Genomic DNA, 27,961 nt, shown 5'->3' with positions numbered 1-27,961 from the left:
AAAGAGAACAGAGCTTTTTATTTCATCGTTTTCAACATAGTTCTCAGTGCCACATTTGCGCTTTTTACATTTTTCATTGTATAGATCTACTTGCACTACATCATCACAATCACACATTTAGAAATATAGTTGCCAAGGGGAGATATGATTTTTTTTTTTTTTAAGGCAACTTTAATATAACTAATTGGGTCTGCCAAATTGCCTGCCCAAAAATCACGTATTAAATTTAAATAAATAAATAAAAAGCATCCAGTAAATCTTTTGTTAGCTGCCTATTTCCGAAAATGTGTCTGTAAGCAATTCAATTCAATTTGATCTATTTTGTGTCAAATCACAACAGAAGTTGTCTTAGGGCACTTTACACATGGATCATGTCTAGAACCACAGTCCTCACTTTTTAAAAGACCAAAAAAAAAAACAAGCAAAGCTGAATTGTCCTCCACTGTGACGTAACAGTGGGACAAAGTTGCACAATGCTGCCATGACCTGGAAGCTAGAGCACCTTTTCACAGCCAGAGTCAGACTGGTAGACTACCACATGGTAGATTTCCCACTGGCCCCAGCGCCCAATGTGTGAGCAGTGTAATTTTAAGTGGGTGCAGCATCTTATAATTTTCTTAAGTGTGGCGTAAATCTTTATCTTTTGTGTATTTTCACCAAAGAATGTCAGAAACCCTTTATTAAAACACTTGGGAACTGTTTTAAATAGTAAAACAAAATCCATTATATATATCCCCTTTAAGCAATAAAAGACATTATAAAGCTGTTGTGGAATAATCACAGCACAACAACAAATGAAAGCTTAAGTAGATGATTTTCTCCGCTTCATGGTTTTTTTTCTTCTTATGTGGAATCCCAATTGTGTGTTGTGTACTCATGTAGACACCATCCATCCATTCATCCATTTTCTGAGCCGCTTCTCCTCACTAGGGTCGCGGGCATGCTGGAGCCTATCCCAGCTGTCATTTGGCAGGAGGCGGGGTACACCCTGAACTGGTTGCCAGCCAATCGCAGGGCACATACAAACCAACAACCATTCGCACTCACAGTCATGCCTACGGGCAATTTAGAGTCTCCAATTAATGCATGTTTTTGGGATGTGGGAGGAAACCAGAGTACCCGGAGAAAACCCACGCAGGCACGGAGAGAACATGCAAACTCCACACAGGCGGGGCCGGGGATTGAACCCGGGTCCTCAGAACTGTGAGGCTGACGCTCTAACCAGTTGGCCACCGTGCCGCCTCATGTAGACACATTGAATAAACATTGTGTGGCTGATGTGAAAACCCTGAATTCCCACGGACAAGAAAGCAAAACATTTATTAATCAATTTGACGTAAAGATTCATTAAAAGTGAAGCGTGAGCGGATAATTGAATTGTTGCAGTATTGCGCCTGGATGCTCCACTCAGAACCTTTGGCACCATTAAGAGCTGAAATGGTGGAATTCAACTTTTACATTCATTACAACTGCAGTGGTTCAATTTTCATGTCTTGCCTGGCACTGCTGGAAATAGAAATTTTCTGCAAAACTAGTTGGAGGCAGTTTCCTCATATTGAATCTTTAACGACAACATTATTCAGGGTGGAATTAACATGTTGCAGCTGATGAGGTGGACTCGTCATAGCATGATTGAGAAGAATGTAAGTGACCGCCTTCAAGATGATGTATCCAAGAGCAGCTACACACAATCAAAAACATATCAGATAAACAGATATTTTCAAATTGGTCTGGAATACCTAGTTTGATCTCAGACACACACACACACACACACACACGTACGAGCACACACAGACACACGCAGACAGACATGTACATACACACACACGCGCAAACACACACCCACAAACACGTAAAGTTACTTCATTATCTGGGAAAGCGAAGGCAAATTTGGTTCTGATAGAGATTCACCAACAACAAGAATTCAAATTGGTGTTAAAAGATGACTTTGGATATATGAAAAATATGAAATACATGTCTTGGAATCCCAATTGTGAATTTATGTGTCTATGCATGCAGGCCCCTTGGGTGGCTCACTGATTTGATAGGGATTAAGCCCTGAATTGGTCCTCTGATTGGGGGTACTGTACATTCTTGTGTGCAGGAAAACAAAAAATCACTCACACACTGTGCAACACAAAGGCATACAAGTCCTCTCATCTTCGCCTCGAATGATCCCAAAGTCTTCCACAAGTTCTACCCTCTTCTTGGCACCTCTCGCCATTTAGCTTTGCAGTCACTTCATTTGATAGCAAAAACACTGACCATGTGATACGTAATGGATGTGGAGGAGGCGCAAGGAGAAACACAGCATAATTAAAATGAGTCAGGGCAGTGAGCAATGTAAAAATATAGTATGGACATTTGTGGCAGCCGCATCAAAACACATTAATAGCATCAGGTCTGCACTCGTGTGGGCGAGGTGACTTTTTTGTCATGTAACACACACGCACACACACAAAAAAAAAAAAAACAGAGATGAGTCAGACACATGGGTCAGTTGACCCCACCCCTTACGGCCTGGTCATCAGTGACTTGAGACATGTGACCACATTGTCACCCTTAAAACATGTCCAACTCCATTTATCTCTGCCTACATCTAGTCCTTTGTCAAACCTCCTTTGTCTTTACCTCCGCCAAGCACAAAACACAGGCAGGAGGTTTTTATTATTGATTGCTTTTCGTTTGCTTGTAAATCAGGAAGCAGGATTAAGCAAAAACAATTAAAGCGATGAGCAATGGACTTTATGGAGGGGTGCCCAAAGGAAGAACCAACTCCTTCTTCAGGGTCACTCTGGGTGAGAAGGTCTGTTTCAGGTGGAGAAGTTTAAGCATCTTAGGTTCTTGCCCAGTGACTTATAGTATGGTGGTTCAGTGAGTGTAGATGTGAATGTGAGTGTGAATGGTTGTATGCCTGTTTTGTTGTCCGCAGCATAATATTGACCGGGATCACAGACTTTGGTGCAATCAGTTTTCCACTTCAAAATAGTATAACAGGAAATAAAAAAAAACGGTATCAGTCAGCACGAGACATACTCACAAACAACAAAAATGGAAGAGAATGACGGATTCTTGCATTTACTTGAAGGAGATGGAGAACCATACTGGGATCAAAAATCTCCTCAACCAATGCGTGACGAGGAACGGTTTATGTACCTGGATTTGCCTGTCAAAAAGTGTCAATAACATGCACTGGAAAATAGGTACTCAGTATGTGCCCTGTGATTTACTGGCAACCAGCCCTGGATGTAGCCTGTTTTCAGCCTACAGTTAGCTGGGATAGACTCCAGCTCATCTGTGACCCTAAACAGGAAAGACAAGACTGACAAATTAATTGATGTGGTTGAGTCAAAAGGCAAAGCTCTCAGATTACCAGTTATTTTACATCCCCATTCTCACCTACAGTCACAGACCTTGTGACCAAAAGGACTAAAAAGGGAACTAAGGACTGCTGCAGCAATGTAGAGACTGTGGTGTCTAATACAGCAGCAACCATAGCTCAGACACAGTAATGGGTGAGGTGGCATTAATGTGTTAATGATAATATGTGTTTATTTTTCCAACCTCATCAAATCGCCACAACGCAGCAGTGGCAAATCTGCTCAATCAACGAGTGACCAGCAGTGGTTCACGTCTTCTTGGTGTCGCCGGTAGAAAGACTCAATAGCGAGAAGAAACCAAGCAACCACTGAGCAGACGCATGGCACAACACAGACGGGGAAACTCCTTAAGTCAATGACTCAGCTGATTACCTGCACTTCCAAGAGAAACAGCACTCTTTTGAGGACAAAAATGTGGATATTCTGCACAGGGAAGACAGATGTTTTGAAAGAGGAGTGAGAGAGACCATCTATGCAAAGCTGGAAAAAAACATCGCTTAACAGAGGAGGCAGCTTACGACATCACCTGTCTCCCACTTACAGAGTTTCTCCCCCGTCCTTTTGTCCTTTCCAAATAAACTCAATAATACTGCCTCCAACAACAGCACAGCCTCCTTGACTGTTAAGGGTTATTTTTATTTTTTTTGTCCTGTTCGACAGTTAGGTCAAGCAGAATGGAAAATCTGTATCCCTTTCATGCCAGAACAGTTTTACTGTGTCACAGTAGAGTTTTTAAGCTTCCGCTGTGGTATGAATTGAGGTTTATTGAGAATCAGACTTGATCAGTCGAACAGAACAAAGTTTCTAGAAGGGAGAGAGAAACAGACAAAAGACAAAACACTAATTGTAAACAGGATGAGAGAAGTAAATCATTACATTATCTACAACAATGAAACAATAAATATGAGTGTTGCATGGGGCTGTAGTGCTACATACACCCTGTGAGGGAAGGACAGGACAAGATAGAACAGGACAAGGACAGGAGACGAAGCATGCAGGACAAGGGTCATGAACCCGACTGTACAACTGAAGTGTGGTGGCATTAATTATGTGAATTATAAAAGGTCTACAGGACGAGAGTATAAGTGAGGGGATAGACAAGCGATTTGCTACCAATAGCCCTTAATTTGTACAGAGGGGCCCTCAGCTTACGATGGTCCTGACATACGAATTTACAATATACAGTGTTTTTCATACAAATATTTACTGTAATTATGACTTTACTACTGCATTAGCGTAAATTAGTGATTTATGTACAAATCAGGCTACAACGCTGCCACAGCAACGGAATGGCATCATAAAGCGAGGACTGTCTATCCTGGTCAGGTCAGTAGGGGAAATGGAATCCATCCCACCTGACTACACTCTTGACTACTCGTCAGTCAATTATTAGCTGGCATTTTTCTCGGCTGATCGCACCCATTATGCTGCTTCACTGGTCTGTTTAAAAGGCACAGGCGAATAAATGACATATTTTGACGCCCCAATTTTGTGTGATCTCTCTCTAATAACAGGGTAATTGTGAATGGGCCAATGACCGGATATTGAACGTGTGAAAGTCAAAATAGCTGTGTGAACTACTGCACTACCAGTGGCCATTCATTTATTATGTGTTGTGTTATTTTCTATGGAACAGGAAGTTGCAACTAATTAACAAAAGAAAAGACAAACAAACAAAAACAAGTAACTTTTGATGGCAGTGTGGACTTGGCAGAGGTCGTTTCTTATCTTGGGTTATTGGAGAAATTCAGTCTTCCACCTCTCCAGCTTGTTTTCTGTAGGCCTCATTGAGCAACTGTATTTCTTCTTGATATCCTGAGCTGCCCTGCGTCTGTCGCCGACTGTTCCGCCGATGGGCCTCCACCGTGTCAGGTATCGTGATGTTGATGGCCTCTGTCTCGGGGTTGCCAGTGGTGGGGATTAGCAGGGAGTAGGAGGCCGTCTCGCCCAAGTCGCAGGAAACGAAGCGGTTTTCTCTGCGCGAGTAACGCAGTGACGGCGAGCGAGCGTGGGTCGACGACTGGCTGATATTAGACACGATGGAGACACTGTCCATGGCCTCCTCATTGTCGCATATCTCCAGGACCTCCAGGTGGATTTTGACATTAGTGTCACCGGCTCCAATGTCCATTCCAATGTCCAGTCCCATACTGACACCATTGATGTTCATATCGCCTGTCTGGCCTCCTGATGCTTTGTCATCTGCACTGGGCTCATGGCCCACCGATTTGGAGCGGTACACCTCTACCTGTAGGCCAACAGGAGATTAGCATAGAGGAATATGCCTCATTAACATCCATCCATCCATTTTCTGAGCCGCTTCTCCTCACTAGGGTCGCGGGCGTGCTGGAACCTATCCCAGCTGTCATCGGGCAGGAGGCGGGGTACACCCTGAACTGGTTGCCAGCCAATCGCAGGGCACATACAAACAAACAAACAACCATTCGCACTCACAATGCCTACGGGCAATTTAGAGTCTCCAATTAATGCATGTTTTTGGGATGTGGGAGGAAACCGGAGTGCCCGGAGAAAACCCACGCAGGCACGGGGAGAACATGCAAACTCCACACAGGCGGGGCCGGGGATTGAACCCGGCCGGGTCCTCAGAACTGTGAGGCTTACGCTCTAACCAGTCAGCCACCGTGCCCTCCGACATCCATCCATCTATTTTATATATGCTTGCCCTCATTGAGGTTGAGCTGGATCCGATCCCAGCTGATTTTGGGGGGCACATCCTGGACTGGTCGTGAGCCAATTGCAGTGCACATATAGACAAAAAAACATTCACACCTATGGACAACATAGAGTCTGCAATGAAATTAATTTTTGGGAGTGTGGGAGGAAGAGAAACCCTGTGCAAGCACAGGGAGAACATGCAAGCTACACACAGGATGGTCTGAGCCATGATTCGAACCCTGAACCTCAAAACTGTGAAACTGACATGCTAACAACTAGGACACCATGCTTGCCCTCATTAAAACAATAAGCTCATACATATATTTTCTTCATAGATCAACGGAGCAATTACATTACATACCTCATGAATGCTTTGTTTAATTAAGTGCCATTACATCCAATTTTCATTTATTACAAGGTTAATTGAGTTCTCTTGCTCTACAGTATTTCAAAGTACTTCCTTTTTATCTTCCGTTAATCTTTGATTCCTAAGGCCGCAAGGAAATTCGTAATTGTCAGGTTTCCTACACTTTTAAAATCACAAACATGTGAGTCATAATTGTCAGCGGTTAATTTGAATTATTAATTTTGTGGTTACAAGAGATAAGGATACTTAAGATTTTTCAACTTTAATTTGGTGATAATATACATTGATAATCAGAAAATTATCTAATCAGTGACATCAATGAATAAATAAATCTCTGCTGGTTCAAATGTGCAACGAGCATAAATTAGTCTAATGTGATGATGCAGTGCATGTCTATGTCACCAAGAGCAAATGCAATAATAAGCATAAGTGTAAAATGATTAACTTTGTCAGTGTCAATCAAAAACATACTGCTTGAAAGTACCGCACAAAGCAGATTCTTGTTAAAAGTGGCGACAATTTGAATGAGTGAACCACTGCACCATCAGTGACACAAAATAAATACATTCATTTAATTAGCATTACAAAATGTGATTTAAATAAATAATCTGATATATCACTAGAAAACAAAATACAATTAAATAAGAAGCAGTCAAGTAAGCACGGTGGACCAATCTGCCTCAGAGTTCAGAGGTTATGGGTCTGAATCTCAGCTCCAGCCTTGCTGTGTGGAGTTTGTCAATTCTCCCTGTTCTTCCGTGTGTTTTCTATAGGTACTCTGGCTTCCTCCCACATCACAATTGCATGCATGTTAGGTTAATTAAATACTCTAAATTGTTGGTGTTAATGTGAGAGTGAATGGTTGTTTGTCTATTTGTGCCCTGCGATTGGCTGGCAACCAGTCCAGAGTGTACTCCTAAATCAGATGGGATAGGCTCCAGCCCCACCCGCCACCCTAATGAGGACAAGCACTATAGGAAATGGAAAAAAAAAATGAAATAGGAGAACTCTGCATACCCTTTTGGTATTGTTGGGGGAGATTTTCAGTCCATCGCTGCTGACCTCGTAGGTGGACAGAGAGAGGGTCTTCCCAGTGGGGGCTTGCAGGGACACAGTTCCCTGGAAGGCGCAAAGCGGAATGGACAGACCAGCCGATGACCTCTACATTGAGAAAAGAGACCATCAAAAATTATTCCATTTTACATGAACTACTACTCAATGTTACATAATAATGTAATAATACTTAACTTAGCTATATACTATATCTATTAATATAAGCGTTGCACAACTTATTCGTGTTTATATTTTAGAATGCAAACAACAACCTGATAGCATATTATGAAAAAGAACAGAGTTCCTACTACAATAGCTAAGATACACTAATTTTCAGCACAATAATAACGTTTCTCACAAACCAACTTCAATGTAACAAAGAAAAAAAAAAACACTAATTACAACCATACATGATTCAAATGGCAAATTTACTCAATCACCACAGGAAATAAATGATATATACTACAGTATCTTATATTATCTCCCAAAAAGCAAAATAAAAACGACATTGAAACTTTTAGCAATAACCTAAACATCCCTCAATTAAGTCTTTAGAGTCTTTAGATGCCCCATTAACGTTTGCACAATTGCACAAGGCCTTTAAACGATATGTCAACAGGTAGAACTTCAGGCAATGACGATTTTCAGAGTTTTCCAAGTTTAATAAACATTTCTGGTCTATACTAGAAGCACAATTTTTTCAGAACGGTGGCAGAGATAAAAGATAAAGCCCTAATTAAATCATGTACCTCTACTGGAAAAAAATTGGGATAACTTAAAATGTTGGAACAGCCTACCTATGTCACTTCTAGGGCATATACCGTAATTTCTCGTGTATAATGCGCACCCCCCCCCAAAAAATGATTTTTTTAAAAAAAGTCAATAGTGCGCATTATACATAGGTATAGGGGCAAATGGAAAAAACTTTCACATTTTATAAATGTATGCCGCCATCTAGTGGTTATGAAAAAGCGGAACACTTTCATTCCAAAATGCCACCGCCACCTAGTGGTTAGAAAAAAGGTGTAGCCTACGCTTTCATTCCAATATAACAGGGGGTACGTATGACTGTACATATACGCAGTCATACGCACCGTATGACTGCGTATATGTACAGTTATGCTCATAAGTTATTTTTTGTGAAATATAGTTGTTGTTTTTTTAATATAACTGATGAATGAACAACAACCATCATTCATTTCTTTATGGTTATGTTTTGCTTAATGATAATGCTTTTCTGAAATGCTTGACCGTTTCATTTGAATCCCATTAATCCATCCATCCATTGTCTTTACCGCTTATCCTCACTAGGGTCACGGGCTGCTGGAGTCTATCACAGCTATCTTCGGGGCGGGAGGCGGGGTACACCCTGAAGCGGTCGCCAGCCAATCGCAGTGAATCCCATTAAAATAAAATTAAATGTGTTTTGCCTGGTCCTTCATCTTTTCTTTAAAGAATTGTACCCATCTTGCAAATTCTGCCTGGGTAATCAAACATATGAGCACAGCTGTGTTTTCTCATTTACTAACTAAAAGTAGGGCTGTGAATTTCAGCCGGGTTGGCTTATCTAGTGTTAATACCTATGCACAATAGAAGACGTGTGAGGTCATGTGACTTTCTTGCGTCATTTGATTGGGGAACTAGACTTAAACGTCACTAGCGCTGAAACTGGATTGGCGCAAACAGCTCCCAATGTGGAAGTTGAAGTCTCGCGCACGAAATAACTGATAAATAAGCAATAATTGATAAATAAAAGTAGTGAGCGACATTTAGATAATCGAAATGGAGTAAAAGTTCCGTCACTTCTTAACAGCTGAAGCGGCGGAAATGTTTTTTCTGGTGTCGTCAACTCCTGTGACTCCAAAGCAGGTTGCGAGCGCACAGGCGGAAACTCAGGCCAATGCGCTTTCACATATTAGTCCGCCGCGGAGTAATATTCAGAAATCACACCTGTGTGTGGATGGTGGATGTGTGGAATGGCTCTAGCTGCCAACCTTCAAGGAGTACGAAACAGCCTATGATGACAATAGCGACAGGGACCCCCCCCAGGAAAAAGTAATCGGATCTGTATGATTCACGTAAACGGCAAATTTCCCCAAAAGGCGACTGATTTGCATGTAGGAACATTTTTTTCTTGAGCAATTTTTTTTTTTTTTACGAACATTAATTTGCATCACCTTCCATAGAAATGTCATGGTCTGTGTTTTGGTTTGGATTGTGTTTGGTTTTGTTTTTGTTCCAGGTTTTTCATGTCTTGTGTGTTCATTTAGTTGTTGTGTCCACCTGTTCTCGTCAACCTTCTACCTTGTGTCGACCAATCAGCTCCCTCCAGCCACTCGTTTCTTGTCCAGGTGTTCCTCATTGTCTCATCAATTTGTGTGTATTTAGTTCCCTGGTTTCTTCCATTTATCGTCGGTTCATTGTCATTATCGTATGTCATATGTCCTATGTCAGCTATTGTCATAGCCCATTTTTCCTTATCCCGTCATGTTTCTTTGTGACTTTTTATTTAGATGTTTGGACTTTTGTTGATTTAGCGTAACCTCCTTGATCCTTGTTTGCCTTTTTGGGAAATTAAAACATTTTTTGATATTACTGTACTGCTGCCTTGCCTCCCTGCTTCCCTGCACTTGGGTCCTTCATGTTTTGCCTTGCCTTCCTTGCCCTCAAAAACCTCTGTTCGAGACAGAAATCATATCAATAAATAATATTTTCTTTATAAATGATGTGAAATGAAGTGCTTCCTCCTGGAAGACGGCCCTCTTTACATACATGATCCTTAATAAATAAACATTTTAAATGTTCTATAATTCAATACAGAACATAATCATTTAGAATCAAACTACATGGCTTGCCTGGTACATACAGGTATGTTTGTTGTCAAAGAGTTACCTCGCAGCCCCTCCAGCTCTTGCATGTTTTTTTTTTATCAGGTAGAGTTGTTCAGGTGACGGAAGGCCAACTGCAAAATATTTGCGACTTGGGAGCAAATTCCTCAGGTCCGAAGTTTCCACCATGCTGATCAATCACTTATTTGGCAACGTATTAATGCGCACCATGCCTTCGGGAATGTTCCGCACGATTGACTCAATAATTGCCTTCCACCGTACTCCTTTATATTACAGAAAACAATGTAAAAATGATTCCACACATTGTCCGTTTCTAAGATGAAACCAAACCCGCTATTTGCTTTTTTCCACGTTAGATAGGTTGGAAAAGTCACTAGATATAGCGACTGAATCGCTAAGTTGGCCACACTGACTGTGCTTTTGGAAACAAGCTTGTCTCTACTCGCAGTCATCTTGTTAGTCCAAGGGACGGGATTTTAAATATGGAGGCCATTTAAAAAAACTTGTCCTGACAAATGAACTTATATTAATAAATAAAATAAATTAATTACCAAAATCTAAATATAAGTAAAAAAAAAATACAAAGGGATATATGTGATAATGCTGCAATAGTAACCATTTTATACAGTCAGTTGGCAATAGACCTATATTAAACCGAACCTGATTCGACACATGATAGTTATGGTCTCCCCGTCTTCTTTATTTTTACACCAAGGATGTGATTGTTTAATTGCAGCCACAGCAGCAGCTACATTATGTTGGGTATATCTCTAAATAATTGCTCTTTGGCTGCTCTGTTTGTAAAAGAGGCAGCGGGAGGAGACTGTGGCAGGTGTCATTAAGGCCTCTACATGATTTACATTAGCAGCCTCCACTGTTATGATTGTAGAGATGGTCCACATTACATACAAACGAGGATGTCAATGCCTGGCTCCTTTATCTTGTCAGTGTTTCTGCATTGGTGTGGATGAGTGGAGGAAGAGTGGGGAGAGAGGGATGGAGGGAGACTTGAATGTTGAGAACACGTCAAGTAAATCAAATTATGCTTGCTATCAGCGTGATGAGCACACAGATGGAAGTAAGTGTTGTGGAGGCATAAATCTATTTAGGCATGATCTGGCCAAAATCAAATCATGAGTGATTACGTTTGAGGGTGCAGCCTTGAATGAAGGTTATGCTGTGTCTCCAATAAATGAATGTAAATCAGTGTAGTGTCATCTGATGGAATCACAGTGTATCAGCCCAGCAGACACATAATTTTCCCCTCTTTAGCAACATAAGGTAACCAAAATAATAGAAACACCTCTTGGTATGAAGCAGTTGACCACCAAACCTCCTGCAAACTACCACCACAATAATAAACATTGCTAAAGTAATACCTGAAAACTTGTCATTTTTAGCCTGCTACTGTATATCCATCCATTTTCTGTATGACTTATCCTCACCAGGGTTGTGGGCGTGCTGGAGCCTCTCCCAGCTAACTCTGGGCAAGAGGCACAGTACACTCTGAACTGGTCGCCAGCCAATCACAGGGCACATAAAGACGAACAAGCATTCGCACACACATTCACACCTACGGGCAATTTAGAGTCTTCAATTAACCTACCATGCATGTTTTTGGGATGTGGGAGGAAACCAGAGTACCCGGAGAAAAGCCACGCAAGCCTGGGTTCTCAGAACTTTGAGGCAGATGTGCTAACCAGTCCGCCACTGTGCCGCACCGCCTGCTACTGTATATAGTGAGTTATAATATTTACAGTGAGGCTAAAGTGGGGTACATATCAACAATTGGGCTAATTTGAGAATGTTCCCTCCCAAATATATATAGATATCTCTGAAAGATTATCATGCACGTCTAAATCATCCTCCACCTCATATTCTAACATGTTGGTCGCCATTACATGTACAGTGTAGCGCGCTGCGTTTTGGTAACTGGAACGTGACTTCTGGTAGCCCTTGCAGTGGATAGAATAACTACACCCCGGTGTCTCGACCTTCAGGTATGCTCGGGGAGCGATCCATACGTGTAATAAAAACCTAATCTTTAGCTAAACTACAGTTGACAACTTGCTGGAAGTTACGTGCGTGTATTACAGAACATAAACAATGCAAATATGAATTTTACCTGACCCTATAAACATCTTTGTCCTCTGACCTTTAAGTGTAGGGTGTGTTAAGTCATTTATTTCCTCTCCGATCTGCTCAACACCACCAAGTTCGTGCATAGACAAGGTTCCTTCGTAGGACAGAAATTTAGAATGTGAAAATGTGTGTAAATACAAAAAAATCTGTATTTATCAAATGTAGGACACGTAGTAATGTGTGTTGATAAATCCCACCTGTTCTAAACTGCCACGGTTGCGCACTTTTGGTGTCGTTCGCATTGAGAAGCGCCTCCAATTGACCATACAGTATATGGTAGTAGTCACTGATGGTGTAGCGGTGCACTCGCCTGACTTTGGTGCGGGCAGCGAGGGTTCAGTTCCCACTCAGTGACGGTGTGAATGTGAGTGTGAATGGTTGTCCATGTCTATATGTGCCCTGCGACTGACTGGTGACCAGTTCAGGGTGTAGTTCACCTTTCGCCCGAAGTAAACTGGGATAGGCTCCAGCGCCCCGCGACCCTAACCAGGATAAGCGGTGTTGAAAATGGATGGATGGATGGATATATGGTAGTAACAATCCCTTTAGGAATGCACAAAAGAACTACTTCCCTCTCCAAAAAATAGGGTGAAGAAAAGGAATTTCTCTGAGATCAAGACTGAGGTACTTGTCGGAACAATGGGAACAAACCAAAAAATACTGTTTGGAACAATTGATGTAAGTGTTACTGACAAAAAAAAGTGTTACAAAACAAAAAAACAAACATCCGCTGCTGTTAAGCTTTTCCTCTATAGTGAGCGCCTATGGAGAGGAAAACCCTCATAACGTCCAGAAAATATTGGGCCGATCGTTCTGATATTTTCAGAGGTTGAAGTGGGCTTAAGTAGAGACGTTCACATAAATGTTAGTGCCAATTGAGCGCAGTTTTCGGACATTAAGCAATGTTAAGCTTTTTTACGTTAAGCATTTTAGACCAGTACCATCACCCAGTCACACTGCTAGTAAAATAAAAAGCTCAGCTGTGGTGTTTGAAAAACATTTACTTAGACAGTTCACTTTGTGGGAAATCAAATAAACATTACAAAAATGTATTGTTCTTTCAATAACTTCGAAACTCAAGCCAGTCCCGCCTAATGTGCACAGAAGTTGGAAATGTTCACTGGGATAGCTTTGGTGCGTTTAGTCTTCCGCTTCAACATGGGTTCCAAATCCATCCATCCATCCATTTTCTGAGCCGCTTCTCCTCACTAGGGTCGCGGGCGTGCTGGAGCCTATCCCAGCTGTCATCGGGCAGGAGGCGGGGTACACCCTGAACTGGTTGCCAGCCAATCGCAGGGCACATAGGAACAAACAACCATTCGCACTCACAGTCATGCCTACGGGCAATTTAGAGTCTCCAATTAATGCATGTTTTTGGGATGTGGGAGGAAACCGGAGTGCCCGGCCGGAGAAAACCCACGCAGGCACGGGGAGAACATGCAAACTCCACACAGGCGGGGACGGGGATTGAACCCCGCACCTCAGAACTGTGAGGCTGACGCTCTAACCAGTCGGCCACCGTGCCGCAGGGTTACAAATCAATTCGTCAATATATTTTTGGGGAAGCAGTACCTGTTGAAAAGCCATTATATGTACTCCGAATGAACAGATCAGGACGCTCTTTAAAAATGAACCCCCTGCAAAGTGCAGTTTTTTGCAAGATAAGCCATGGCACATGCATTTGAAGTTTTCTTTTCAGGTTGTTCTGTCACAGCTGCCTTTTTATAACCTCCATCCATCCATCCATCCATTTTCTGAGCCGCTTCTCCTCACTAGGGTCGCGGGCATGCTGGAGCCTATCCCAGCTATCTTCGGGCAGGTACACCCTGAACTGGTTGCCAGCCAATCGCAGGGCACATATAAACAAACAACCATTCGCACTCCCATTCACACCTACGGGCAATTTAGTTGTCAATTAACCTATCGTGCATGTTTTTGGAATGTGGGAGGAAACCGGAGTGCCCGGAGAAAACCCACGCAGGCATGGGGAGAACATGCAAACTCCACACAGGCGGGGCTGGGGATTGAACCCCGGTCCTCAGAACTGCGAGGCAGACGCTCTAACCAGTTGTTCACCGTGCCGCCCTTTTTATAACCTGTTACACCAATCTTTCAAATTGTGTGCTAAATTACTAATTTTGAAATTGTATAAATTTGTCATGGGGGTGTGTTCTGGTTGCTGTTTTCCCCCCGTTTCGTACACACCTGCTCCTGAGAGCATCTTCCCCACCTGTATCGTTTACCCTAATTACCCCATGCATTTAACCTCCTGCACCTTTTCCATGCACCGACCTCTGCCCGTTTGTTAAACTTCTCTTTTTGAAACTGTCCATTTGAATTGGAGTCGTGCATTTGGGACAAAATTAGAGGAAACGGAACGTGCGGATTGAGATTGTTTAACTCTGTGGCCCTCTAAGTGCGTTCTACGGTATTTGTAGTATCGCTGTTCTACCACAAGGTTTTGTGTGTATGCATGGTCTGAGAGTTGCGTAAATTTACGCACGTCCCCACGCACAAGTCCGGGTTGATACTGTAAATGACATAGTTTGCAGGGGAATGTTCGTACGCACGCTTACGTGCACTTCTGTGTGTACTCACGCTTGATAAATGAGCCCACCGGGATTGTTACGTGAACTAGAACGACGACAAATCAGGGACCTATATACGGTAGTGCTTTTTCAGTGATGTGCTCTAGTGTTCATGGGTGGTGAGGCACTGACATTAAATTCAGATTTTCAAATTTACAGTATAAGCCAAATAGCCAGACATTTACCATTAAATGAAAGTTAAAGCGATAATGATAGATTAAGCATTTGGATGTGTTTTTAAGACCGTAAATTAAAACAACAACAAAAAAATTGCTTTAAATCAAATAAAAAACTTTAGTAATTAGTCTTTAAGAGAGAGTTTGTGGCCCCTAGAAGTCTCAGGGCCCGAGGCAATTTCCTGTGTTTGGTTAGTGGTAATTCTGTCCTTGTACAATACTATCTGCCTCACCTCGTGCTTTTATCTGCGGTTTTATGCGGTCAGCAAAACTTAATATGTATTACTTTCTCCTCTCCTCAGTCCTCTCAGTGTCCCACTTCTTCTTAGCTAACCTCTTTCCTTGTATGATTTCCTGTACTTTGAGGTTCCACCACCAAGTCTCCCCTTTCCTACGAGATTAATTAATTAATAGAGTTTTTTGTAGTATCTCGCCACATTCAATACGAACTGCTGTTTCATTGTGCACCTTGTAGCCATATAACAACATCCATTTCCATAAATGGATGTGCTCACAGAAGGCTAATATGGTTGAAGTTTGTGCCACGTGAACGCACAAAAAAGAGCCCCCGGAGGGCAGCGTGGCAAACGTGCTTGCGGACAGAGTCTGAAGTCACAGGGAGGCTAAAGATGTCTTTCAGCTTTAATTCCGCCTCTCTCTGTAGAGGCTGGAGGCCAGAGGGGCTGACAGTAAACAACAGAGAGAATGGATAATGACATCTAGCCTGCTAATGAGCAGCAAAATAGCCAGGCGCGCCATGAATCACAAACTTTGTAGGTGATGTATGGCTTTGTGGGTTTCTACAGCTTGTACGCTACGATAAATAAACTGCTTTTCATGCACCATGGGGAGTGGGAGGGTCTTTCATTTGGTCATTTTTCAGCCTCAATGTATTTCTTCATATAGTTGCCGGGGCATTTATTTACTCAGCTTCAGAGAGAACCGGGCGTCAGTTAGGCGAGGGCCTTTGTATCAGAAAAGAGGCCACTATTTGAAGAAAATGATACCAAATAAAAACATGCAGTGTCTGAATACACTTATTTTTACATGCATCTGCAGACACCTGTTGGGAGCATACACAGTAATAGGCAGAGTTCATTACAGCCAAAAAGTAGGACGCCCCAGTCACATTTACACAAGCCGGCAGTGAACATCTTTGACTTAAACATGATGCAAAGTGAGAGTGAGCTAAAGCCAGACTGTGTATACCCTCTGGTGATTTTCAAGCTAAACCGCTTCAGACTTATATTGAGCAGAGATACAGTGTGTGCGCATGTGTGTGTGTGGGTGTGTCTGTAAAGTGTGTGCGTGCGTCCGCATCACACTCTTAGCGCTGAAAACTCACCGTGACTACATGCCTTATTTCATGCATAAAACTCCACAAGTATTTCACTCCAGACTCCCTTCAATCGTTTGATCATTTTTACTATTTAATCTCATTTCAATTGGGTTTGATGATGATGGTCATGGTGATGTTCTTGTATTGTGTACAGACCAAACCACAATTACATAAACATGTTAGCCTCGAATGGATAAATCCAATGAATATACACACACGAGTACACATCTCAGGCTCCAACGCCCCGCCCCTAAGAAGTCAATAAATAGATCCGAGCCCAACTGAGAGCTCAACTCTGTGGAGCAGCATGCAATGAATATTTGCTTTTGACTGACAGGCTGACAGTTTCTGCCTAAAGGATGGCTCATAGCATCTCGCTCGATTGCCAGACTGGTCACAATCCATTTGAGGTTTATTCCAGATCAAAAGATGTAGACATGAGACAGTTCGAACCATAACGAGCAGAAACACCCAAGGCTGAGCCCACAAACAGACCTTGCCAGGCAGCTGTGTTGTTGAGAAAACAATTGTTATCTTGCAAGTATTCTGATTAGCATGGATTTAGACAAAGGAGCAGAGTTTTACAAGAACTGGCCCATACTGCATGTCTTCATGAAATAAAGAAAAGTCTTCCTTGATCAAAAGGATGTTTTTTTACTCTTCTCTTCAACAGACATTTTGTGCTTATCAAGCTAGTACTATGTCCTTTAGATGATTAAAGGACATAGTATTTATTGATTAGATTGGCCTTTCATCCAATCACTTTTCCAAACAACTTTTCCGTTTCTAGCCGCTCTTTTTGATAGCGTTCTCGAGGCAGCCTAACCAAACACAATCATTTAGCTGACTAAAGCAGACAAATATGCTTCTAGATCCCTTAGTTCCCCACTTAAAGTTGAACACAACCAAAAATGGAGCAATGTGGACTTCAACCAACATTTTCTGGAAAATATGCCTTAAAACCTTGAACCGTCCATCCATCCATTTTCTGAGCCGCTTCTCCTCACTAGGGTCGCGGGGGTGCTGGAGCCTATCCCAGCTGTCATCGGGCAGGAGGCGGGGTACACCCTGAACTGGTTGCCAGCCAATCGCAGGGCACATAGGAACAAACAACCATTCGCACTCACAGTCATGCCTACGGGCAATTTAGAGTCTCCAATTCATGCATGTTTTTGGGATGTGGGAGGAAACCGGAGTGCCCGGAGAAAACCCACGCAGGCACGGGGAGAACATGCAAACTCCACACAGGCGGGGACGGGGATTGAACCCCGCACCTCAGAACTGTGAGGCTGACGCTCTAACCAGTCGGCCACCGTGCCGCCAACCTTGAACCGTTAGAAGTGTTTTGAGCAAAACTCATGACACTGCAGCTCAGCGCACATGCAAAGAAGTGTTTTGTGTAATACAAACACAGCAATAGTGGACCTCCAAAATACCAGTGGATTCACCTATTTGTGGATTTTTTTCTGATTTATTTTTAATTTTTTTTATTTACTTTTTTTTATTTAATTCTTTTTTTGGGGAGGGGGGGGGGGCAGCCCAAAAAAACATTATTGGCAGTCTATCGCTGCTTATTTAAGAATGATTATTTTTTTCAATGCGACTATAACCAGCGTGAATTATCCGCAGATTTTTGCTCTTCACATCCGGCCTGGTCCCTGTCCCCCGTACTATACCTTTAAAACGCCACTAGGTGACAGTATCTCTTCCAGTTCCCTCTCCACTACACCAGGTCTCTTTAACGGTGAGTTGTGTGACTTTTTTTTTTTTTTTTTTTTTTGAGAGTTGAACTTCACTTTACTCTTGTATGTCAGTTAAGAATGGTAAAGGTAGGAGTGGGACTCGTGTAATCGAGTAGTTCATGATAAGCTATCACAAAATTTGAACAGCAATAATGTCATGACACGGCAAGCGAGCAGTAGTGCATATCTTGGAAGGATACCATCTACAATACATGCTTCCGAGGAAAGAAGTCTTATGCAGAATTATAATACAAAAAAAAAATTTAATAAATGAAATATCTGACTACAAATTTTGATTTGTCTTTAAAAAGTTTTATCATTAAAAAAAACATGAAAAATTGACTCAGTATCCATAGAAGAGGCCTCTAATAAAACATTTTTGTTAAGCTATGCAGTGTTGGCAGAACTTGGCAGGATTGGTTGTAGAAGCACATTCAGAAAATATTGATGTTTGATGCCAGAGTATCGATCCTGTATCAGATGAACAAAAAGATAAATACATCACAATATCGATATTTTGATTCACCTCGAGTTAGCCATTATTTTAAAAACATTGTCTGGAAAATGTATAAAGGTTTTATCATGTGATCATTTGTGCCTGGAACAAATTAATTCACTATGTTAAGTAGTGACTCATTTGGAATATACCAATAATGAAATACAGGAGTTCCACTACAAATATGTCCATTTGTGCTCATGAAAGCCAGTACGGTATTTCTGCCTGTAGCTTACCACAACCGAGCAAATGTGCACAGAAATAATTTCCCTTCGGACGAAATGTGGGGAGAGTAAAAATCAACCATTTTACACTTCTGAGTCGCTAATCCCTGCTAGTCAGTTATCTTTATGGTCAGGATATACAGCATGCTAATGTATTAATTGTTTGACTAAGATACAAAGGCAATGTGTGAGTGAGTGTTGGGGAAAAATCAATACACACCAGCCATAAACTGCAAAACGACAGCTACAAATTGCTTCATGAAGTGGTTCAGTGTCATAATTACAAACAGAGCGTGTGGGCACTGTCGTACCTGTCTGGGTGTTCTCTCTGATTTGCTCCTGCACCACTCCCAATCTGTCAGCTCAATTTTCCGGCACTCTTCATGCGATAGCCTTCTCTCTGAGCCCTCGAACACAGACGAGGTGTCTGTGAGATGTTGCTCCTTCTCCTGGTGATTAAGTGGCGTGGAGGGAACGTCGTGGAAGCCCTCCTCACCTCCATGGTTCTCGCGGGGCAGAGGAGGACAGTCAGCCAGCGCCTTTCCGCAACTGCCAACATCTTCTAACAAGCCACAGAGCCCACCACTCTCAAGCGCATCCAGACGGTTGTTCGGGAAGTCACTGTTGAAGAGGCTATGGTAGGCTCGCTTCTCAGCAGACGTGTTGCCGTGAGACATGGGACCATGGGAAAGCTTGAACACTCCACAACCTTTATGGAGGGAAAGGTTGAACTCAAATCTTCTTTTCATTGCTGTGAATAGAAGATTTGACAATCATTTCTGTCCACACAGAAGTCTAGTCTAGTGCTACTATGTTCGTATATGTATTTTAAACAACAATTGTATCAATTCAGTGATAATAGTAAAATTACAGAATATGTGGCTTATCCTAACAAATCTACAAATCTCAAATGTACTGTAAACTTTAGCTTTACAGACGCCACGTCTACTCTGCAGAGATGTTGGGTTGCGGTAAAAAACAAAACACATGATGATATCAGTCTTAGTAAATGTAATTACAGCTACCCAGGCGCACCACCTGATTTATGTACTGAGGGGGAAAAAGGGAAGTATCACTTTTGACTTGTGTTGCTTATTTGTTTAACTATTTGGGGCATGATGTCAATTAGAGCAAAGGCCACTATTTTAGGAAATACGGTACTTCCCACATATGAGTAAACGTGGGAATTATATTTGAAAAGTGAATACTTTTTCCTTTTTTTTTGAGTCAACATTGAAATATTTAGCAGCTTTTGCTCCACTGTTATGTACAACAGTGAAAAACTCCAACATGAACTTGAGGGATTCCACATCTGCTCTGCGGACACCGGGGATTGTGTTCAATGCCTGACATATGGTGGTATCAGCTAGCTAGTGCTACCGCTTGTATTTTTTATTTATGGACTAAAAGGTAGTCTCTCTCTGATGTGTGACACTCATTTGTTCAACTTGTGGCATGATGTCAGAATCCACTATTTCATGAAACACTTTACTTAAGTGGCGGCACGGTGGTCGACTGGTTAAAGCGTCTGCCTCACAGTTCTGAGGACCGGGGTTCAATCCCCGGCCCCGCCTGTGTGGGCGGGGCCCACATGTTCCCCCATGCCTGCGTGGGTTTTCTCCGGGCACTCTGGTTTCCTCCCACATCCCAAAAACATGCGTGGTAGGTTAATTGAAGACTCTAAATTGCCCGTAGGTGTGAATGTGAGTGCGAATGGTTATTTGTTTATGTGTGCCCTGCGATTGGCTGGCAACCAGGTCTGGGTGTTCCTCGCCTCATGCCCGAAGATAGCTGGGATAGGCTCCAGCACTCCCGAGACCCTAGTGAGGAGAAGCGGTTCAGAAAATGGATGGATGGATGGACGTTACTTAAGTATATATTACGGATGCACCAATGTATAGTGTACATCTGCATTTGTACTTGTGAAAACGCTTGAATATGATGAGACCTGATACCACACATTTTCAAACACAAAATGGAGTGTACTCAAATCTAAGTACTGGACTTTAACTCGTTTGCGGTCTGAGAACAGTGGCATCTGTACATCCCTAATATTGATACTTGTTTTATTTGGGTCATTTACAGAGGTGGGTAGTAACACGCTACATTTACTCAAGTAACATTTTCCATAAAGTGTACTTGTCAGAGTACTTTAAATGCACCGTACTTTTTACTTTTACTTTTATTTATTCATTCTTGCATGTGTGCATCTATTTTTTAGACTCCATCTACGACTTTCGCATAGGGTGCCCGTTGCGCCAATCAAACTGGATCACTAATGTCATTTGACTCCGATTCACCAATCAGACGACACAAGGCAGTCACATGACCGCGCACGTAGCCTTCGTGAGCCGATCAAAATGACTAATTTTTCACAAATAAGACACAAGGCAGTCACATGACCACCACGTAGCCTTCGCGAGCCAATCAAAATGACTCATTTTGGGGGAAATAAAACAGCCGTGCGAGTGTGTTTATTTTACAGACTCCAAAAAACAACAGCTTTATCATGCAGCTCTTAAATTGTGACTGCCCAAACTTGGATATTTCACCCCACTTCTAAATTGAGAAAACTCCTTGCGGTAAGTTGCAGATGGTTCTATTATTGTTTTGGCAGTGGAGATGGCAAAATTAGCACTATCCCTATGGTGTCGCATGCACGCTCGCACACACAATCACTAAGTCTGTTCAGCAAACAGCTTCTTCATCAAGTCATTTACATGAATAAAGCAAATAATGTTTCTGTAGGGCCCAATGCATGTGTTGTTGGTTTTTGGGCAGTTAAAAATTGAAATGGTGACAGGTGTGTGTCCACTCCCATATATTATTATTTTTTAATTTTATTTGATGTTCATGCTCTGATTAAAAAAAAAAATAAAATAAATGAAGTTACTCACACGTTACTCTTTACTTGAGTATTTTTTTTCATTGAGTATTTTCTTACTCTTACTCAAGTAAATATTTGGATGACTACTTTTTACTTTTACTTGAGTCATATTATTTTAAAGTAACAGTACTCTTATTGAGTACAATATTTGGCTACTCTACCCTCCTCTGGTCATTTATCAGTGCTGTATTTAATTCCCGGCTACCTGAGGAGTCTGGTGTAGGCTCACGGTTGCAGTTAATGAAGCAGCCGCACGGCATGTGGATCCAGCGCTTGGACAGCACGAAGAGCGGCGTGACCGCAGGCGCGAGCAACGTGAGGAAGAAGCCGAGCGTCTCGAGGGACGAGTTGCGTGCATTTGCGGCATGGCGCACCATCATCAGAGTCTGTGAATGAAAGTGAGGAGGAAATGAATGTGATTGAAGCCAAGGCGACGCCGATACAACTTGCATGAGAAATGAAGATGTAGAGGAACGTGGAGGGAATAACTCACGTTCTTTGTCAGGGCTGCTTTTTAGACTACAGTATTTTGGGTTTTGATGTCATTATATTGTGATGATATTGAAAAGATCTTTGTGAACTTAAAATACGTTCAAAAACATCCACAAAAATAACTCGTACATGCATCATACTGAGCTGTTATTATTATATTAGTTACTATATTCAATTACACGAGGAGGGCAAACTATAAGACAGTGACATCAAATGTTTCAGCTTCTTCCACAGATGTTTAATAGGATTAAGATCAGGGTTCTTTTTTGTTCTTAGCCATTCTTGAGTGTTTTTACGCAGCTGTGTGTTTTGGGTCGTTATCCTGTCGAAGGACCCTTGACCTACGACTGAGACCAAGCTGCCTTACTTCAATGGTTTTGACATTTCGTTGTGCCCAACACAGATTCAAGATAACCTGTGGCGGATGTAGCAAAGCAGCTCTGTAAACTTAGAGCTGATATGACTTTCCAAAAAAGCTTCAGTTTTGGCTCATCTGTCCTATCAGCCTTCCTCCACAGGAACTGTGGCTTGTAAATATACATTTTTGGCAGATTCCAGTCTCTGTTTTCGTCCAATTTCAGTGATCATCATCATTTTTTCTTTTTTTTTTTTTTATGCAAGGGCACCAACAATTTTTTCGTAAATAACTTTCAAAAGACCTATTGAATTGTGCTGTACCTTTACGGACCCTGCACAATTGTCATCTTTTGCACAATTGTCAAAAAAAAAAAAAAATGTACCGGCATTACCAGACAACTAGCAACCCTCTATTGCTCAGTGACTTTTTTTTTTGTTTTTGTTTTTTGGTCAATGTCTTGATGTCACAAAAGTGTTCTCTATCAATTGACTGTCTGTTGTCGCACTAGAGCGGCTCCAACTACCAGAGACAAATTCCTTGTGTGTTTTTTTGGACATACTTGGCAAATAAAGATGAGTCTGATTCTGAACTTTAAATTCAATGAATCAAGATCCGGAGACACAATCATTTAGACCAGGGGTGCCCAAACTTTTTGGCTCAGGGGCCACATTGCCGTAAAAAAATTGTCATGCGGGCCAGCATTAATTTTACATGCTACCGACGAGTGGAATGCTTTTTTGTATTTTTATTTTACTTTGTTTTACTATGCTGTCTGCTGCTAGGTAGATCTTATAACTGCCTGACCTGGATAAATGAAGGTTAAAATAAAAATTAATGAAATGCAAAATAAAGTATTTTTATTAAATTTGACTCAAACTCAAACTTGATTCATCAGAATCAACAAACAACATGTTTGCATTAATGTGAAGGGTGATACTGAGATCTCGACTGCAGTAAATGGGGCAGGTCTGGCTCAAAAGCGGTGGTTTTAATGCGCAAGATGTCACGCAGGTGGGAGTCACTTAAGTCTTGTCCTCACGCGGTTCTTATTCATGTTCATGACTGAGAATGTCTTCTCACACAAGTATGTCGACCCAAACAAGCTCAACATTTTCTTAGCAAAGGTACGAATCTCTTGGAACCTGTCTTTATCCAGCTGCTGGTAAAAGTTGACAAGAGGGAGTTGTTGGTACCGGCTGCGACACTCTGTGTCACACTGCAACTCAATGAGCTCCAACTGCAGGTGGGCTGGAACGTCACTGAGATCCACGGAAAAGGGTTGGCACATAGAACTTGTTGGTGAATAATACAATGGAGTTTTATAGCTTTACCTCCTTCTTCGCTTACTTTGTTACACACCAGGGTTGATAATCCGCTGTGCTCGCCAACCATGGCAGGTGCGCCATCCGTAATAATCCCCGTGATTTTATTCCACTTTAATTTTATGTCATGTACGGCGGAACAAACAGAAGCAAATAAATCTTTCCCTCTTGTTTGGTCCTTAAGGCTCTGGAGGTCAAGTAGCTCTTCACGCACGTTCATTTCACTGTCCAACTGAGCGCTGTCGGATGCATCCGTGCTTTCGTCACAGGCTAACGAAAAAAATTCAAACTCCACTCCTTTTGCGTCCAACTGTCTCTTAATATCAGAAGAAACTTATTCGATCCTTCGTGACACAGTGCTACGAGCCAGGAAAACATTAGGGAACTGTTGCTTTTTCTCAGGACAAATGTTCTCCACCATTTTCATCACACAGTCTTTAATAAATTCACCCTCAGTAAAAGGTTTGCAGTGCTTGGCAATCAGCGTTGCCACCTCATAGTTTGCCTTTGTTGTATTTTCATTCGACTCACTGGCTCTTGTGAAAAAGTGTTGCTGTGCCGTTAAACCAGCTTCCAGTTGCTTCAATTTTTCACTGCGTTCGTTCCCAGTTAGCTTGTCGTAATTAGCATGTTCCGTCTGGTAGTGCCTCTTTATATTGAACTCCTTGAACACAGCCACAGTCTCTTGGCAAATTAGGCAGACGCAGTTGTTTCTAAACTTAGTGAAAAAATATTCAGACTTCCATTTGTCCTGGAAACGTCGGCCCTCGCTATCAACTTTCCTTTTCTTACTTCCAGTTGCCATTTTAGAAATGGGCAAAAAACAGATCATGCGCAAAACGGCCCCGCGAGAGTTCAGCCACAAGTTTACTGCCATCCTGTGGTGAAATATAAAATTGCGCGTGTATTTTGGACTGCCGGGCCACATATTATTGGTTTTATGACAGAGGCTTCGGGCCAGTGGAAATATGAACACGGGCCGGATTTGGCCCGGGGGCCGGACTTTGGGCACGTCTGCCTTAGCTCTTTAGCCACTAACATAGAGACGCATTTGTGATCAACACATCACTCGGCACAAATCAAGTGTGCGTGTAAAGTGTTGTGAACGTGATTATCGTGTGGCGCATCATGGCTCAGGTGGGTCAATGGTCATCTCCCAACCCAAAAGTTGCTGGTTTGACCCTCAGCCCTTGTGACCATGTCGACGTGTCCTTGAGCAAGATACTGAACCCCAAGTTGCTCCTGATACTGAGCCATCAGGATGAGAATGAGGAGACAGTGTTAAAATGTGTTGAGTACCTTGAAAGTCAAATAGTGCAATACAATGAAAGCCCATTTACCAACTAAGATTTGACTGAGACTTAAAATGATGATGTCCATCTTATTATTATTATTATTAAATTGTGTACAGTAGAAATGCAGAGAGTGTTGCTGAACGCACAACCAAGTGCGGCTGTCGAAGAAATGTTTGTAGCTTTTGAAAGAACAATAGCAGAGTACAGGGAGAAACTTTGTTGGACAGAAGAGGAGAACGAACGACGTCAACTACTGGACGCTATTTCCAAGCCTCATGATGTGTGAAAAAGAGCAGGTTTGTTCACTTATTTAGCTCTCTATGTTTTATTAACACTATTCCTAAAAGCTTTTCCTCATGGAAACCTCACAGTGCTCCGTTTCTAGCCATTACGATTTGACTGTTTAGAACAGGGATTCTCAAACTTTGTCCAGCCAGTCCTTTGTCCTTAAAGTGGAGAAATGTTTCCATGGACTCCCCTCATAATTGTAACAGCAATCAAACATCTCTTTTCGTGGAGAAAACTGGCAGAAGCAGTAAAATAACAGCTGAAATAATATAAATAACAATACCTTGCTGTTTTCCCCTTTGTTTTATTACAAAGCAATGCAAGTACTTTAGGAAAATCTTTATATTTAATTTGACCTGATTCCCTTACAAGAAACTCCATCAAACGGGATCACTAATGTGATTTGACTCCAATTCACCAATCAGACGACACAAGGCAGTCACATGACCACCATGTAGCCTTCACGAGCCAATCAAAATTACTCATGGGGGCGGGGGGGGGGGGGGGGGGGGGACAGACGCACAAGTGTTTATTTTATAGACTCCAAAAAACAACAGCTTTATCATGCAGCTCTTAAATTGTGACTGCCCAAATGTGGATATGTCACCCCACTTCTAACTTGAGAAAACACCTTGCGGGAAGTTGCAGATTTTTCCGGAGAAAACCCAAGAGGCACGGGGAGAACATGCAAACTCGACAGATTTGAACCCAGGTGCTCAGAACTGTGAGGTAGATGTGCTAACCAGTCGGTCACCGTGCACCTTCCAGAAACGTCTCAATAATTGTGTCTCCGGATCTTGATTTAGTGAATTTAAGGCTCAGGGTCTGTAAAGGTACAGTACAATTCAATAGCTCTTTTGCAAGTTATTTCCGAAAAAATTGTTGGTAGCCTTGCATAAAAAAAAGAAAAACCGACGATGATCACTGAAATTGGAAAATAACAGAGACTGGAATGTGGCAAAATGCATATTTACAAGCCAGATTTCCTGTGGAGGGAGGCTGTTGCCAAAACGGAAGCTTTTTTGGAAAGTCAAATCTCTGCCCCAGAACTCCACACAGGAAGGCCTGAGCAGAGATTCCCACTCGTCCACCGTGCTGGCTCAATTTAAAACAAGCACTTTTCCAAAGGAACTATACATACTTGTACATTCCACATACTGAAACACACGTTTAAGCGTTGTGGTGCGTTGTGTGTTGTTACTCATCATCATTGGCATCCACAAAGTAACCCTGACAACCGCCAGGATCATGGAGAAGCGCTTCTGCGCAAACACCACGGGAGTGTCCACCACAGTTGGCGACCTATGGCCGCGGTCGGACCTCGGGAACCCCGCGCCCGCCTCCTTCAGGTCGCGCGTCGTCCCGCACGAACTCGGGCTCAGCTCGTTGTAGGCGCCGAAACTTCTGTCCGAGCTGTCCCGGGAGTGCGAGCGGACGTCGCCCGGGGATCCCGCGCACTGCACGCTCCTCTGCGGCTCCCCGGAGCACAGCAGCCGGTAGGTGAGCGGCAGGAAGAAGGAGAGCAAGCCGCAGAAGCACAGCGAATACAAAAGGAAGAGCAGCAACGTGTAGAAGCTGTCACTCTCCGGGAAGCAGCCCAGGGGAGCTCGCGCGAAGCTGCCCCAGCCGCACAAAGGCAGCACGCTGACGGCCATGCTGAGCGCCCACACGCCGGCGATGGCCCACAACACCGGGAGGGGCCGCCGGACCGAGCGCAACACCCCGAACCTCTTGGTCACGTAAAAAGTGTAGCCAGCGATCAGGCAGGCCTTCATGTTGCTCGAAACTCCCTGGAAGACGTAGAGGAGGCCGGCGAGGGTGCACAAGCTGGCCGAGCCTCCGTCCCGCTCCCACTGCAGGAGGATGAAGAGGGACAGCGGCACCACGCTGAGCAGGTCGTCCACGGACATGGACGCCACGATGAGACTCAGGGACGTCTTCCTCCTCATCCGGAGCAGCGACAGGAGCGAGTACACGCCGCCGAAGAAGGTGGCGGCGGCGATGGTTACGCACAAGGCGAAGAGCAGCAGGCGGATGCGCCCCTCCGCCGCCACCTCCGAGGGGTCCGTCCGGCCGCTTGTGGTCGCCGAGAGGTGCCTGTGGTTGGGCGGCGGGGAGTGCAGGTGCGGCGCGGACATTTTCCCGACGATCAAGTTGTCTGCCTACTAACAAACGAGACGCGTGAGGCGAAAGTTTGCACCAAAAGCACAGTAGACGGGTATCGTGACGATTGTTCAATTTTTCGGGGAGATGTGTGGAGCGGAGTTGGCCGCTTGACGCGCGCCAC

At 42.9% G+C, this 27,961-nt stretch overlaps 1 protein-coding gene across 1 annotated transcript; it reads right to left on the bottom strand.

Annotated features, from left to right (window-relative positions):
- On the bottom strand, positions 1–27,961 carry LOC133482505 (probable G-protein coupled receptor 149). Its single transcript, XM_061782696.1, has 5 exons — positions 26,881–27,961; positions 22,125–22,306; positions 19,344–19,783; positions 7,441–7,584; positions 1–5,628 (listed from the first exon to the last, which is right to left on the bottom strand). The coding sequence occupies exons 1-5, from the start codon at positions 27,810–27,812 to the stop codon at positions 5,128–5,130; spliced, it is 2,199 nt and encodes a 732-aa protein (XP_061638680.1). The 5' UTR covers positions 27,813–27,961; the 3' UTR covers positions 1–5,127.

This window comes from Phyllopteryx taeniolatus, chromosome 8 (assembly GCF_024500385.1).
Source record: "Phyllopteryx taeniolatus isolate TA_2022b chromosome 8, UOR_Ptae_1.2, whole genome shotgun sequence".
Lineage (NCBI taxonomy): Eukaryota > Metazoa > Chordata > Actinopteri > Syngnathiformes > Syngnathidae > Phyllopteryx > Phyllopteryx taeniolatus.
Note: the sequence above shows the minus strand (reverse complement) of the source record. Positions and strands in the feature narration are given on the sequence as shown.

Bases quoted from the DNA above. Each gene is read 5' to 3' on its own strand.
- LOC133482505 (XM_061782696.1), bottom strand. From the start codon at position 27,812: ATGTCCGCGCCGCACCTGCACTCCCCGCCGCCCAACCACAGGCACCTC. The intron at 22,307-26,880 runs GATGAGTAACAA...CTTTCATTCACA, and splicing joins ACTTTGTGGATGCCAATGAT to GACTCTGATGATGGTGCGCC. The intron at 5,629-7,440 runs GTATGCAGAGTT...GTTGGCCTACAG, and splicing joins CCCCCAACAATACCAAAAGG to GTAGAGGTGTACCGCTCCAA.